The sequence below is a fragment of the Molothrus ater genome, chromosome 14 (assembly GCF_012460135.2).
Source record: "Molothrus ater isolate BHLD 08-10-18 breed brown headed cowbird chromosome 14, BPBGC_Mater_1.1, whole genome shotgun sequence".
Classification (NCBI taxonomy): Eukaryota; Metazoa; Chordata; class Aves; order Passeriformes; family Icteridae; genus Molothrus; species Molothrus ater.
In genome coordinates, this window is record NC_050491.2 from 19,119,604 (window position 1) to 19,135,101 (window position 15,498).

The 15,498-nt window shown below is 49.3% G+C and overlaps 1 protein-coding gene across 6 annotated transcripts in view; it reads left to right on the forward strand.

Annotated features, from left to right (window-relative positions):
• ATP11C (ATPase phospholipid transporting 11C) overlaps positions 1–15,498 on the forward strand; it is a 54,682-nt gene that overhangs the window by 35,627 nt on the left and 3,557 nt on the right. The window contains exons 18-29 of one of the 6 annotated variants that reach the window (XM_054516336.1): positions 1–182; positions 729–992; positions 1,322–1,499; positions 2,129–2,231; positions 3,443–3,588; positions 3,955–4,014; positions 5,040–5,167; positions 7,556–7,691; positions 9,479–9,544; positions 10,326–10,429; positions 11,833–11,986; positions 13,577–13,667. In XM_054516336.1, the coding sequence (XP_054372311.1) occupies positions 1–182; positions 729–992; positions 1,322–1,499; positions 2,129–2,231; positions 3,443–3,588; positions 3,955–4,014; positions 5,040–5,167; positions 7,556–7,691; positions 9,479–9,544; positions 10,326–10,429; positions 11,833–11,986; positions 13,577–13,666 (1,611 nt within the window). In that variant the 3' untranslated portion in view covers position 13,667. Of the gene's footprint in view, positions 183–728; positions 993–1,321; positions 1,500–2,128; positions 2,232–3,442; positions 3,589–3,954; positions 4,015–5,039; positions 5,168–7,555; positions 7,692–9,478; positions 9,545–10,325; positions 10,430–11,832; positions 11,987–13,576; positions 13,668–14,512; positions 14,609–15,498 lie in introns of all 6 variants that reach the window. The other 5 variants (XM_054516334.1, XM_054516335.1, XM_036401969.2 and 2 more) reach the window with 5 other exon arrangements.

The window sequence follows — 15,498 nt, forward strand, 5'->3', positions numbered from 1 at the left end:
GATGGCTACCGAACGCTCTGCGTGGCCTTCAAGGAGCTGACTGAAAAGGAGTATGACAAAATTGACAGGCAGCTCAATGAGGCCAAGATGGCTCTGCAGGACAGGGAGGAGAAGATGGCCAAGGTTTTTGATGACACAGAGGCAGACATGCACCTGATTGGGGCTACTGCTGTAGAGGACAGGTAAGGAGGTGACTGCAGCACCAGCACTGTGGTGCCTGTGGTTCCTCTGTGACGTGGCCCTGTGGCCTGGACTCGCTGTGGTGGAGCTGAGCAGCTGGGGACATGCTGGCAGTGTCCAGGACAATTAATTACACCATGGCACAACCCATTTCACAGTGCCCTAGTTGCTTAAATTGGCTGGTGTAGTAGGAATTGGGATTTATTAATGAAACTACAGAAATACTTGCACTTCTGGAGAGTGAATTAAGCACACAGCATTTATTTGCACATCAAAACAAATTCAATTCCACATTCAGTCATAGTAACTGCAAGTGTAAATTAAACTCTTACTGTGAGGCCTAAGAGTCAAGAGTATAAAGCAGCGATTTCTCTTTTTGTCTGCAAATAAAAATTTGGTATTGCTGACTTGTAATCCTTATTCCTGTGGCAGTGGTCTCCCCAGCAGGGGAAAAGTCGATTCCCTTCTCTTGAGCTGGTGTTTTTGGGTGCAGAGCCAGGCTCAGGGCGGTGTGACAAGGCGGAGTGATGCTGTGCTTCTGTTCCCAGGCTGCAGGAGCAGCTGGCAGAGACCATCGAAGCCCTGCACGCAGCTGGCATGAAGGTCTGGGTGCTGACAGGAGACAAGATGGAGACGGCCAAGTCCACCTGCTACGCCTGCAGGCTGTTCCAGACCAGCACGGAGCTGCTGGAGCTGACGGCCAGGACGGTGGGCGAGAGCGACAGGAAGGAGGATCGGCTCCATGAGCTGCTGCTGGAGTACCACAAAAAGCTGATCCAGGACCTGCCCAAAGCCAGGGGTGGCCTGAAGAGGTGAGTGAGCCAGAGGACCCAGCTGTGCCCATTTCAGATGCAGAGGTAGGACCGTGCTGGGGCCCTGGGGACTGGGTGCTTTAGACACTGTGAGTGGTTCCTTTGCTTTGCTCATCATCTCTGCTATTAGTTGGCTTTGAACTTCATTGCACTGTTCCTTTAGTGAGGGCACGTGCTAAGCCTAAGCCTTTTAAAATTGCTAAGCCCAAAAACTGGGTGGGAAGAAGATTAACCCAAAGCCAGGTTGTTTTTTTTTTCACTAAGATGATACCAGCAGCTAGGTTAAGTTAGTGTGTTGCAGTTTCAAACGTGTTCCTTGTTGTGCCCAGCAGAAGCTGGACGTTGAGTCAGGAGTATGGACTGATCATAGATGGCTCCACGCTGTCGCTGATACTCAACCCCTCTCAGGACTGTGGCTCCAGCAATTACAAAAGCATATTCCTGCAGATCTGCTTGAAGTGCACTGCAGTGCTCTGCTGCCGGATGGCTCCTCTGCAGAAAGCACAGGTATTTATTCACCTCTCACTGTGACACAGGCTGAATTCTCCAGCTGGGACTTCACCTGAGCATCCTAACCAAGCAGGACTTCTCCAGGCTGTGTGTAAGCCTCGTCTGAGCTTCAGGGCATGATGAAAGCACACCATTCTTTCAAATCTGAATGCAAACCCTTTGTTTAATGTGCTGGCAGGAACCCATTAACCCGGGCCAATTAGAAATAAACAAAACCTCCCAGTTTGCTCTTTTTTTTTTTTTCCTTTCCAAATTTGTCAAGTGGAGTTGGTGACTTCCTCACTGCAGCATGATGTCCCAGCCTGATAAGTGATGTGTTTCTGCTCCCTGGGATGCGTGAGAGAGCCCACCCTTGGGAGAGCAGGGTCTGGCAGAAGGGAAGAGCAGGATGTTGCTGCTGGGGTTTGTTTTTAAATCTTGTCCTTCAGCCCTGCACAGCTGGGTTGGGCTTTTGCTCTGGTCGTGACTGCACAGCAAGTAAAGAGGGCTTTTATTAACCTGAGCTCTCCAGGTGTTATATTGCTGCTGTAAAAGCCCGATTGCTTGTCCTTGGAGCAGTGGGAAGGTCTCTGGAGGCTTTTTAACAATTTTGGGTTCTGCTGCTGTCCTTTTTTAAAATCTCTTAGATTGTGCGAATGGTGAAGAACACAAAAGGAAGCCCGATAACCCTGTCGATAGGGGATGGTGCAAATGATGTCAGCATGATTCTGGAAGCACATGTTGGAATAGGTAAGAGTCCCTGGAGCACCCATCTCACAGCCCAGACCTGTCTGCTCTGGCTGGGGCTCACTTCTGAGGTGCAGTTGGTGTTTCTGATTGCACATGGCTAAACCAGTCCCACTGAAAAATGTGAGAAGTCTGCTCTTGCTTTCCTTGGAGGCAGAGTTTAACTCCAGATTAATGCTTGGGATCACGGAATCATGGAGCAGTGTGGGTTGGAAGGGGCCTTTAAAGGGTCCAACCCCTGCAGTGAGCAGGGAGACCTTCAGCTCCCTCCAGTTCCTCAGAGCTGTGTACAGCCTGACCTTGAGTGTGCCCAGGAACGGGGCACCCACAGCCTCGCTGGGCAGCCTGTGCCAATGTTTTACCATCCCTGCTGTGGAAGAGAGAGGTGAGATCATCACCTACTGCTCACCTGTGCTAGCACCATTCTCTGTGTCAGGGACACACTGCAGATGATGTTCCAAAACTCTGTGACCAGAGCAGTGGTGGGAAGGGTTGCTTGGGGCTCAGGGAAAAGGGGCACCAGCAGCAAACAGATGGTGGTTGGTGGCAGGGCAGTGGCAGGGCCAGGCTCCGGTGCCAGCTGGTGGCAGCAGCTCAGCACAGCACCCACAGGGCTTTGTGGGGCTGGGGCCCAGGTGTGCTGTGCCTGCCCTGTCCCTGTGACTGGCAGCAGCTGGAGACTCCTCCTGTCTGCAGGTGGTGTCTGAAATATGGGAGCCTCCTGTAATGCCACTGAGGAAGGGCCAGTGGGAGAGAAAGGGCACATTCTTCATTTGGGCTGTTGGAAATGCTGTGGTGCCCTCTAATGCAGGGAATCCAATGCAGTCCATCTGGATGTGGCTTTTGGGAGCAGAACAGCTCTGGGGATGTCTCAGGAGGCTGAGCAGCTGCAGGGGAATAACTGAGCTGTGTGAGATGCAGGCCAGCCCAGGGGAGCCAATTCCTTCTCTTCCATCAGGTTTGCCTAGACACCCTTCACCAGCTCTTACAGGAAATCACAGAGCAGCCTAAATATAGCTTAAAGCCTCCAGAGGCAGGTCTGAGTGTTGTGGAGCCAAAACCACACAAAGTATTCGTGTTTGGTCTCCTGGGGCTCTCAGGAGGGAAGCTCAGCCTTTGTCCCTTTGAGGCACTGAGTGATGTGAGCAAACCCAGGGGGCAGCATCCAGATCCGAGCCCTTTGGGATTAACCCTTGCCATGCTTCTGTCTGCAGGGATAAAAGGCAAAGAAGGACGCCAGGCCTCCAGAAACAGTGACTATGCTGTGCCAAAGTTTAAACATTTAAGAAAACTGCTACTAGCACATGGGCATTTATATTATGTGAGAATAGCACACCTTGTACAGTATTTCTTCTATAAGGTAAGGGGCAGTGTACAGCTGATTTCTTTGTTTATCCTGTGCATTTCTTTGGCAGTAGAATAAAATAATAAACAGGAAAAAAATGTGTGGGATATTCTGTAGCTCTGTTTTCCCTCCCTGGGACAGGCTGTGTCTGCCATGTGCCTGTCCATTGAAAACAGTGCTTCCAGGGTTATGTGAGCATTCTGGTGTCTCTTGCAGGTACTAACTGCTCACAGATGGGTTTTGTGCTTGATTGAACAAGTGCCCTACCTTGTCTGATGTTGTAATGTCAGACACTAACGTCTGATAACAGGAAAATCTACTTGGGTGTAGACTGAGAAGTCAAGTGCTTCCCTGCTGACCATTTGTCTTTTGTTTTCCCAGAACCTTTGCTTCATTTTACCACAGTTTTTATACCAGTTCTTTTGTGGATTCTCACAGCAGGTAACTTCCACTAATTTGTCTATAAAGGCAAGATAAAAAGCAAGTGGCAGGATGAGGCCTCCTAGCAGAGACTTGGCTTTTGGCATCCTGTCCCTTCACCACCTTGCTCTAGAGGACAGTGGGAGCTGGCCTTGTTGCTCAGCACCATATCTGGAACATAATATTTTGAGGCCATAACTGGAAAGAAAGCAATCTGCTTTCTTTCCTTTCCCATCCACCAGCTGTAAGCACAGGTGGACACCTTCCTGAAGTAGTGAGAGATGGGTTTGGCTGGTTTGTCAGTGCCTGATTTTGCTACTTCTGCTTTTCTTACAAGAACGAGTTTTGAGCAGTTTCCTGATGTTGTCTCCTCTGCTGCATTTCAGTGCATTAAAAATGTCACTCAGAAGGAAGAATGGTTCGTTCTTTTTGTCTTTTAAAAGAAGACACACAAGGGGTGTTAGCAGAGCTTTGTTTAATCCAAGTAAACATCAGAGGGGCAGATCCATGTGTGAGTGAGTTCATGTGCTTGGAGACAAGAGCTTTGGCTTTCGTGTCAACTTAAGGGGCTTTTGTGTCTATTGGGGCTCAAAAGTAACAGGAAGAGTGAATGGTGAGAGAGAATTCTCTGCTTGTTTTGGCAGAAACACTCGCCTTTTTTTAAAAAAAGGAGCTAAAGTTCCTCTAAACCAGTCTAGTCTTTAGAGAGCCACAGGAGGCATCAGATGTATTAATAGAAATGGCAGCACAGGAGCAGCAGGAGGAAAGCTGTGATAGGGGCTGTTCAGTCCTGTTTTTCTGGGGATAAGCTGGAGATGAGACCAGCCAGTTAGAAAACTTCTGCCAGTGGGGCAGGTTCCTGGGCACTGCAGGTGCCTTGTGCCCCCTTGCACTGCACAGAGTGCATCCAATGAGGCTGTGCTGGGTGACAAAGGAGGGGATCTGTGTGACAGAGGGTATGCAGAAGCTGGTAATTTATGGTTTCATTTCTTTGTGGAGAGGCCTTTTTCTGTCTGTCTCATGTAACCCTTTGTTCCTCCTCCAAGCCACTGTATGATGCTGCTTATCTGACCATGTACAACATCTGCTTCACATCACTGCCTATCCTGGCTTACAGCCTCCTGGAGCAGCACATCAGCATTGACACCCTGACCTCGGACCCTCAGCTCTACATGTGAGTACTGCTGGGCTGGGCAAGCCTCTGCTCACCTCTGTACCTGGGGTTTGAGTTGTCTGGGTGTAGGAGTGTAAGCAGGTGTCCCTGTCCTGGGATGGGGATCACCATGAAGGGCAGAAAAAGCCATTTCTGTCCCTCTGGCTCTGCTGTTCCTGCATTCAGGCTGAGCAGCCTTGTGTTTACTGCCTATTGCTGCTTGCTTATGCTCTCTGACAGTATCTGGTCTAGCAAACTGCACTGCTGTATCTCTGTGAAGGGTAAACTGTAGGTGGGATTCATCCAGAAGAAAAATGGAGCTGTGAGTGTGGCCAGGCCATTCATTCACGTTACCTTTGAGCCAAGCACGTGATGGGGTGTGTAATGCAGGGAGGGGAGGTGCAGCCTTCAGGAGGAAAACAGATCCATTCATTTTCAGGAAGATGAATGTTTCTGAAGCCCAGCTCAGGCAGGTGGTTTCTCAGCTTGTCTCAATGGATGTGGTCCCCCAGGCTTCCCCTCCACAGGCCAGGTCCCCTTGTCAGAACCCAGGGATCTCTGTTCATCAATCCACACACTGTGTCCTGCCACGTTGCCCAGGAAAAGGACAGCTTAGACCGTCTCCCTCTGCTTTGCCTGTTTTTTTCTCTCCTTGGTTGCAGCAGGGAGATGCTCCAAACTTGCCCAGAAACAGAGATGCTTTCCATCTTCCTGCCAGCCCTGCCCACACACGTGCTTGGGGCACCCTTCAGCAAAGACTAAGGAAGATGTTTTCTGGAGGAAGCCCCTCTCCAGGCCTTCCTGTTGCCAATTCCCTGGCCTGGCAGTCAGCTCAGCCCTGGGGAAGAAGCCAGGTCAGGGCTGCTCTGGGCTGTGGCCCATGCCAGCCCTGCCACTGTGGTGTGATGCTCCTCAGCAGTGGAGGAGCTGTGTGTGGCACAGCTGTGCTCGAGCCAAGAGTGATCTCTGCAGACAGCAAAGGGAAAGGGAGTTACCAGGTGCCTGAAATACTGTGTGAACATTGCCTTAGGTATAGAAACAGCAGTGAATGCAGCAGGAGCTGTAAGGCTGGGAAGGGGCTTGGGTGATTCTGAAGCAAACACTCAGAACCATGATTGATTAGAGCTCTATATTCCCTCACTCCGTGGCAAAATGCCACGGTCTGGATATTTAAATAGCTTGGTAATTGAATATTGTGCGACAGAGAGCAGGAGCAGCAGCCCCTGTGCCTTCCCCTGGTGGGCTCTGGGGTGTGTGTGGAGGGGAACAGCCTGGTTGGGATATTCAGAGTGTGCATGTGCTGCTGCGTGCAGAGCGCCCGCTGCGCTGCTGCTGCAGGAAGTGCTGAGCTGCTGCAGTGCAGATCCTGACTCTGGAAAAGGCTGTTTACCACGAGCACTGCAGGACAGAAATGGGAATGCAAAACAGAGCTCACAGGGAGGAAGCTGCTTGTATTTTCTGTGCTTGCAGTACCCCACGCTTCCAGTCTGGTTTATCCTTGCTGGTCTCTCAGACCCAAGTTGTGACATGTTAGAATGTGGTCACAGCATCATCCTGTGTGGGTTTCAATAGGATCTCATTTCAGAAACTGCAGTTACACGAGCCCAGCACCACACAGGCGTGCAAAGTGCATCTTGCTGAAAGTGGATCTATTGCTTTAGGAGTTAAGGAGAATAATGCAGAAAAGGTGGGGACTTTACAGAAAGTAATATGAAAAAATAATGATGCAGGGAGCTGTTTTTAACTCTCTCCTGCCCTGACAGCCACCCTCCACTCCCCAGGCCCTGTGTGTGCTCCCTGCAGAGCTTTGATCATGGCCCATCCATTTGCTGCTGCTGCCTCCATGCCAGATCTCATCCTGTATTCAGCCAGGAGCCTCCTGCTACAACCCCTGTGATAAAAACACCCACCATACAACTCAGGAGGTTATTTTCAGCCTGTGCAGAAAAACACCACCTCAGGGAACAGGACTTGCAGAGCTTTTCTCAGAAAAGGACTTTGTGCTTTCAACAAAAAGAGGGAAACACACCACGGATTTCATGCATCCCATACAGCTGCTCTTTAGCCTTACCCTGCTTTTAAAATTTAGCAGAAAATGTCAGTTACCATGGGCAGCACAGGGGCTGTAGGAGAGGTTCAGGACAGCATTGCCTCTGTTCACTTTGTGCTTTTTTCATCCAAGTTTTACTAGAGGAGAGAGACAAAACAATTCATATGCTGAACCTCTTGTGATTTCCCATGATCAGCAGCTGATATTAGAAGTGTTCTTTATGTCCTGACAGGTATTTCTGTGGTTTCCCCCCTTGGCTCCTCTGCAAGGGCTGGCTCCAAGCCCCCAGCCCTGCTGTGAGGAGCTGTGCAGCACAGCCTGGCCTGTGCTGATGGTGCTGTTACTCCATCTCTTGGCAGGAAGGTGTCAGACAATGCCATGCTGCAGTGGAGGCCCTTCCTCTACTGGACCTTTCTGGGCGCCTTTGAAGGACTCGTGTTTTTCTTTGGGGTTTATTTTCTTTTCCAAAACTCGTCCTTGGAAGACAACGGAAAGGTAATGGCCCCAGAGAGAGGAAGAGGAGTGTTTGTGTTGTGTGCTGCCTCTGATGTGCTGGCAGGGAATATCTGCTTGAGCTGTGCACTATGTCTCCAGTCTTGTCCAACAGTGGAGCCTTGCTTATGGTGTGATCCTGCAGCAAATGCTTGAAATAAAACATTTCCAGATCGCCATGGAAACGGGGCAGAGCTGGTTCACTCACTAGGTAAAAGGACTGGGCTCACACACAGCTCTGTGCAACACTCTGCACAGTGCTCTCCCCTCCTGTGTGGGATCCCAGGCACTGGCCCAGGGCAGGGCAGTGTCTGTCTGTCCTTCCACCAGCGACAGCCTGGAACTGAGCACGTGCTGGGCTGGTTGTGAGCAGCTGAGTTAGCCCCCCTTGCTGAGATGGTGCTCCCTAGGGCAGCCGTGGTGCAGGGCTCCTTGTGTGCTCTGCATGCCTGGGGCTCTGGTTTCAGCCTCTTTGCCCCAGGGAGGGCTGGGCTGGCCTTTTGCTCTCTTTTGGAGCCACCACAAGTCCTCAGCTGCTGGTGGCATCAGGGTGTTGTTGTCCCTGCTGCCTGCTTGCTTGTGCCTCTGCTGTGGGGATGAGCACTTGCATTGCTGTGGGAGCTGCTGGGGTTAACTTGCACAGAAAGAGGAGGAAAAAAGATGGAGGGTTTTTTTATTTTTCCTTTTTTTCTCATTTTTTCTTATTTTGCTGGTTAACTGAGTACAGAGCAAATCATTAGTGCAGGGCAGCTGCTCAGATGGCCTGAGTGGTTTCAGGACCCTTTCCCCAAGGGAATGTGCAGTGTGTTATTAGATCTTGGCTGATGGGAAACTTCTTTACACCATCACAAGTGACCCCTGAAAACACCAAAACTCTTTTTAGCGGCTAACACTTGGAGAGAAGCTGATGAAATTTCTGTATGTACATCCATACACTGCATCACTGCCAGCACTTATGGCCCCAGCTATATGCAGCCAAGCCCCTGTATTGTCAGATCAGTGCTCTTCTGTATCTGTAGCCATTCTGGCTGGATTGGAATGAAACATGAAGCACTGATGTGTTCTGCAAATGCCTTCAGAGGTCAAATCTATGTGGCACTACAATAAGATCTGTGGTTATGTCCTGTTCTGTAAACACTTATGCCTGTAAGAACTGCTACCAGCAATTGTTCATAATATCCATGTATGTTTGATTGACTCGTTTTTCACTCCTATTGACTTTAATTTTTTTGCATTTTTTGGAAACTTTTACATTTCACTTTCTGTTTTAATGTATGCATTCAGAACTTGACAGCCTTTGGTAAGCATCTCTCCCATTCATTGCCATCACTGGATTTATAGACAGTATCTGCTTTCCTTTGTGTGCATAGTCCCCAGTACCCACAAACAAACCAGCTGGGACAGCACCAGTACCCACTGGTGCCTTCTGCAAGGGGACTGCAGAGATGATGATGATGATGATGATGATGGGTGTGGCGAGAAAGCAGACACTGAGTAAATGGCCAAGAAACCCTGAGCTGCAGGTGGTGCAGTGACTGTGTCCTCATTGACATTGCTGTTAGTAGGAGGCTGTCCCTGTCACATCCCAGCTCTGTCACCTGTCTGTCTGTGGCACTGCATGGCTCAGGGTGGCGTGCGAGGCGCGTGCCGGGAGCTGCCGAGCGCCCGTGTCCCTGTCCCGTGGCTCTGTGGCTCTGTCCCTGCCCTCCCCTGCTCCCTGCCTGTCCCTGTCCCCGTGCTGTGCCTCCCCAGGAGGCCAGGACGCTGTGGCAGTGCCGTGTGTTTTGCAGGTGTTTGGGAACTGGACCTTTGGGACGATTGTCTTCACCGTGCTGGTGTTCACCGTCACTCTCAAGGTCAGCACCTCCCTTCCTTCTCGGGCACTCCTTGCAGGCCTTTCCAAGGCTGGTGTGCACTGTGAAACAAACCCTGGGCTGAATGTGCTCAAGTGTCTGAGTATTTCCCACCACACTTAAATCTTCTCCCATAGAGGCAGAACCTGCTTATGCTTTCCTTCGTGTAGTCTGTGCTCTTACAGTGTTTGTTTTGTTTAAATTATTTTTCTATTTTTCTCCTCTTTTGAGGACTGCAGTTGGTTATGGTTGACTTTTCCTCACACTTTCACCTCTTGATGTTTAGTTGCAGCAAGAGGAGAGGAGCAATAGAGAATTTGGGTTTGTCCACCTTGTTTCAGACAAGGCTGAGTGCCAAAGTGATCACAAAAGCACGTGTGTCAAATAACAATAGCAAATCTATTTTGTTTCATGGAGCTTTCCAGAACAAACTGTTTGCATAAGACCTTACAAAAGGTCTTTTGTGTTTGGTTCAGGACAGCAGGTGGTGACAGGAGGCAATTACAGTCCCTGTAACCTTTAGATGTTTCTTTCCTGTAGGATCAGGGCTTGCATCAAATTTATTCCATTTAAAAGTGTCAGTTACAATTAGAACGCCACTGTTTCCCTGCTAACGTTCTGCCAGACTGTGGACATTGAAAATGTTTTTCCTGGTGCCCATATGCACAGAGGTAGCTGTTTGGAGAACCTTCAGCCTTAATGTGAAACCAGTCTGAAATGTCACATAAATGCAATGCAATGCACTGTGCATCTAAAGCCTGTTTTTGTCTCTCTGTTCCCACAGCTAGCGTTAGATACCCGATTCTGGACGTGGATGAACCACTTTGTGATTTGGGGCTCCCTTGCTTTCTATGTGTTTTTCTCATTCTTTTGGGGAGGAGTCATTTGGCAAGTACCGTTCCCTTTCCCCTTTGTTAGGGCAGTGCCCGGTGCTGGCTTTGGCAGTGCAGCACCCCCTCCTCAGGGCATCCTGAGGCTGGCAGGTGCCAAGGGCTGCTCCTTCCCCTGCTGGCTGGGACAGGGCTGCCTCCCCCACGGCCCCAAAGGCAGGGCTGGAGGAGGCTGCTGCACCATGAGAGCTGTGGGAGGAGGCCTCAGCCCAGCGGAGGGAAGAGCCTCGAAGAGAGAACACCCTGGGCATCATCCAGGTGCTCGGCTTGGGCACGAGGTGTTTGCTTTTCTGCTGCTTGAGGCTCTTGTCTTTGTTGGGAGGTTCTAGAGGAAACCTTTTAGGGTCTGTTTGTGCACGTGGAGGAGAGAGACAGAAAGAACTTGAGGTGGAAAGAACCTCAGTGAAACAGAAGGAACAGGTGAGGCAGATGCAGGGAAAGGGGACCTGGTCCTCTGGGACAGAGGGGAAAATAAGCAGGAGAAAGCCAGGTCCTGGTGTTGAAATGATGGATCTGAGTAGGAGAAATTCTCATTGATGTGAGTGCACCCAGGATTGTAGGTTTCATGTGTTGCAAAAGCAGGTGACATTAGTACATTACAAACATGACAGTTTTGTATTTCCTGTGCTGCAGTCAATGTTCAGTTGACATTCACAGCACCTCTGTTTTACACCTGTGCTTTGCCATGGGATATTGGCTGGATCCCTGATCCAGCAACCTGCTAATAAGGATATGAAACAGATTTCAGTATTTTGTGTGGGGGTCACAAGCTTTAGCTCTTCAGTTAACTCTTGCTGACCAACAGATCCAGATCTGCAATCTGGCCACATCTCTATCCTAAATGTGAATTTTCTACTGAAAACTCTTCCTACTGTTTAACTTGCATAGCTCAATATTTTTGATCTAACAGTAAGCAAAAACAGCTTTGGGATCCTTGTCATGAGTTACTGATGAGGTGTTTTTCACAAGCAGCTCTTGGTTGCTCTCCCTCATCAAGGAAAGGAGGAAGGGGCAAATAACCTGTTGTGACTGGGAGACTCTGGATTTCCCCTGTCAAAACCAAACCAGAAGCTATAGCCAAGCCTGACACTGAAATAAAATGTCCTGGGTTTTGATGAGGTGAATAATTTATCAGTGATGGTGGCTAAATTCAAACCCCTTCCCACCCTGAAAAGAAACAGCTGTGGAAGATGCAAAATGGCTCATGGCACTCTTCAGAAACAGTGCAGCTGGAGGCAGAAGATGCATTAGGAGAAGGATGGACAGTGTGTTTCTGTGCTGTATCCATCTGTCTGAAAGGGAGGCAGAACTGCTAATAGCTTTACCTGAAGTCTCCTTTGGTTCTGATCTTCTTGGAAAACCCATGTTAACCAGAATTTATTTGTGTCCTTTCTTTTTCAGGCCTTTCTTGAAGCAGCAAAGAATGTATTTTGTATTTGCTCATATGCTGACTTCTGTTTCCACATGGCTGGCAATAATTCTCCTGATCTTTATCAGCCTTTTCCCAGAAATTCTTCTAATAGTTTTAAAAAATATAAAAGAGAAAAATCATCAGGTAAGGAATGGAGGTGATGTATCACACTGTGTTTTTAGGAAGACTGTTCTTACCCTTAGGCACCAGATGAACCTTTAACAATAGCACATACCACTCGTGTCTCAAGGAAGGCTTTCTAGAGTCTTGCCTTGCTCTTTCACATGTCCAAAAGTTATTCTGAAAATCCTGCCTAGATCTGCAGCAGGGAGAGAGTCAAGCTGTGCCTTCCCTGGGTGGGAATGTGGTGTCTCCTAGAGAAGAGCATAAGCCTTGTCCAGCCTGAACCGATCACCAAACAGCCTCTATCTTGTCCTGAGAAGAACTGTTTGTTTTTGTGTCAGAACGGCAGGGCTGCTCCCCTGGCTGTGTCCCCAGGTGCTGTGCAGTGGGAGCAGGGTCAGCTCTGGTCACGCCTGGGGTTTTTCTGTGCCAGGGCTGCAGCAGGGCACAGCTGAAGGGACGTGGGCTGGGCTCACACGCAGTCAGGTAACGCCCACCCCTGGCCATTGAAGGAGTCACAGGAAGGTTTGGGTTGGAAGGCTCCCTAAAATCGCCCAGTCCCAGCCCCCTGCCAGGGCAGGGATGCCATTCCTAGATCAGGTTGCCCAGGGCCCCATCCTGCCTGGCCTTGGACACTCCTAGGGATGGCGCATCACTGAAGGTGAAAACAGGGGAGATGGTGAGAGAGCTGTGGTTGTGTTTTGTGAGGATCCATGTACCTTCCACTTGGGTGTGATTTAGTAGTTTCTAGCTGGACACCCCTGTTGAATGGCTGGGAGTGAGTTGCTCTCAACTGCAGACATAGGAGAGCTTGGGGCCAGTGCCCTGCAAGGGTGACCTGGGGATTTCTGAGCCCCAGCTCAGCTCACCTGGGAGGTGACCCATTTCTGCCTTCAGCTGCTGAGCAAAGATCCAGCCCCTCTTGCAATACTTACTTTCAAGAGTGCTTTTTATTCATTTAACAAAGGCTCTTGTGAAATCACTTAGCAAAGTAAAGTGAGCGTCAACTAGAAAAGTCTCTTCAGATGTGCATCCCAAACTAAACATAGGCTGAGCCATATTTAAATGTACATTTTGAGTAAGAGCTTTATTGTAAGTGCCTGAAGGAGATACCAGCTCTGGATATCTGTGCCAGCCATCAGACACCAGAGTCAGCTGCCTGGTTTGTAAAGGCATCTAGGACCAGGTCGATGATTTCAAATCAAAACCCTCGTTAAGAATCCTGATCTTGATACTGAAACAGAATAAAGATCAGTGTCCCCAGGGAAGCACACAGTGAAAACCAAAATTAGGGACATTGTATGGGAGCCTGAACCACAGCTTGGTGGCCAAGGGTCCCTTCTGGAAGGGGAGGAAAGTCTTAGGCCAGGTTGTTGGGCATTTGCCCTTGATCCCAGTCAGGGACAGGGTTTCACTCCCAGTGTCCTATAACAGCACATCAGCTCTGCTCAGCCTTTATTAAATTTTCTGTGTGGTAATGTGGTGGTTGTTTTTATTTTGTTTTGGTTCTGTTTGTTTTTTTAACTGCAAGGCGCATTTGTGTTTTCCTTGGTTTCTGCCTTTCTCTTTCTTGTACTGCAATTTTCTGTCTTTTGTGCTGTTGTGAACTAGGTAACGAAGCGCCTTCCTTCCTCAGGAACATCCACTATCTTCATGCTTTCTCAAACTTCCAGCAATCACAGCTTTTCTTGGAGTGAATAAGGTGATTTCCTTTCTGAGTCGCAATGTGTTGCTTGCTCACTGCTTTCTTCTTCCTTCTAATGCCTAACTCCTGAAAACCCCCTTTTAGATGTGCTCACACAGCAGAACCTCGCTTTCCCCCACCTTTTGCCTTAATTTAAATCTTCTGCTTAAATATTTCGTCTGTCTCTTGCCCTGGGGTCTCTTGCTGCAGCTCAGCTGGGTGAGCTGGTCGTGCTCAGGGTGTCCAAGTGAGGTGGACACAGACAAAGCTGGTTACGCTCTCCTTCCTTGCTGTAGTTTTGTCTCAGTGGACCAGACAGGAGTGGGGCAAGGTGGAATTGATGCTGGTTGTCCTCTGGGTGAATTGTCCAATGGCTCAGGGCTGTCTGACCTAGGAGGAGCTTCCCCAGTCCATCCCACTTGTCAGTGCTGCTGTTGTGCTTTGTGTGAGCGATCACAGCCCACGAGCCTCACATCAAGGGATAGTCCTGGACCTGCTGACTGTGGGACTGGTGGGGTCACCCACAGCCAAGCACCCTGACTGCCTGTCCCTGGTGTTTGGGTTCACTGCAGCTCTCCACCATTACTTGCTGTTCTAAAATACCAGTTGTGAGGAGATCAGAGATGTCTTCTGCTCCCTCAAAAGCACCTGCAGCGTGAATCTGCAAACACTTTGAGGAGCAGGGCAGTTTCTGAGCACCCCCCATGCCTCTGGCACTGCAGACCCAGGCGGTGCTGGTCACGGTGTGCTGCCCCATCCTTTGTGAAACGGGGCAGCTGTGAGAGGGGCTGTGTGTCCTGCACTGTGTGACCAGGCAGGCCCAGGACTCGTGTGCTATAAGTCTCTTTGCCTCGCTGTTGCAGAGCAGCAGGAAGGCACCTGATTCATTGTCGGCCAGACCTTCTGTCAGACCTCTTCTTTTAAGAACATTCTCAGATGAGTCTAATGTGTTGTAACAGGTACCCTGTGCTGAGGATTGGGATGGTTTTAAAGGCATTGATTAACCAAATGTAACCCCCTCCAAATCAATTAAACCATGGTTCTTGTAATCCTCTTGACTCTCGGTGTGGGGCACCTGTCCTTGTGGAATGGAGATGCAATGCTTGGGATGCATTTTAATTTGGGAATGTTGTACTGTCCAACTTCAGAATCCCATATCTGTACAGATCCTTTCAAATATTTGGCAATATGTAAACAAATCTTTCAATCTAACTGCTACTTCAGTCTAGTATTAGCACAAAATTTAATTTGAGTGCAGCCTGAATCGTGCTAACACTGGTTATAAAAGCTGATACATTACAGTGAAGGATGGAAATCTCAGTTGTTAAAATGATTCCAGTATTGCATCTGAATGGTACCAAAATCCCTTTCTCTAGGGTGCATGCTGTTCTGTCAGATAGAAATAAGTATGTTTTAATTCATCTGCACAGATGGGAACTAAACACATGTACTTGTCTGTGTGTGTCAGCACACGGGACAGAGGCGTGTCTCGCTGTCCGTGTGTCTGCACACACAGAGCATCCTCCTACGAGCTGATTGTCAACTCTGTAGCAAGCCAATAGCAGAATAAGAGAAGTAAAAGTGCCTAATTGAATTCACAATTCTGCACTTAGGAGAGATGTTATGTGTGGTGAGCTGCAAACATAAACCTGCAGACTATCTACAAACCTCTCGCACCTCCGTGCCCACCCCTGCTGCTAAAGAAATCAGATCTGTGGGCCTGGCAGGGCCAGCAGCCAGCCTTGCCAGCCTCCAGTGCAGCTGGCACCCAGCCCCTGCAGCCAGTCCTTCCCCACTGGCATTAGGTGGTGCTCTCCACCACCACATACTGGGGCAGACTGCTGTTGGG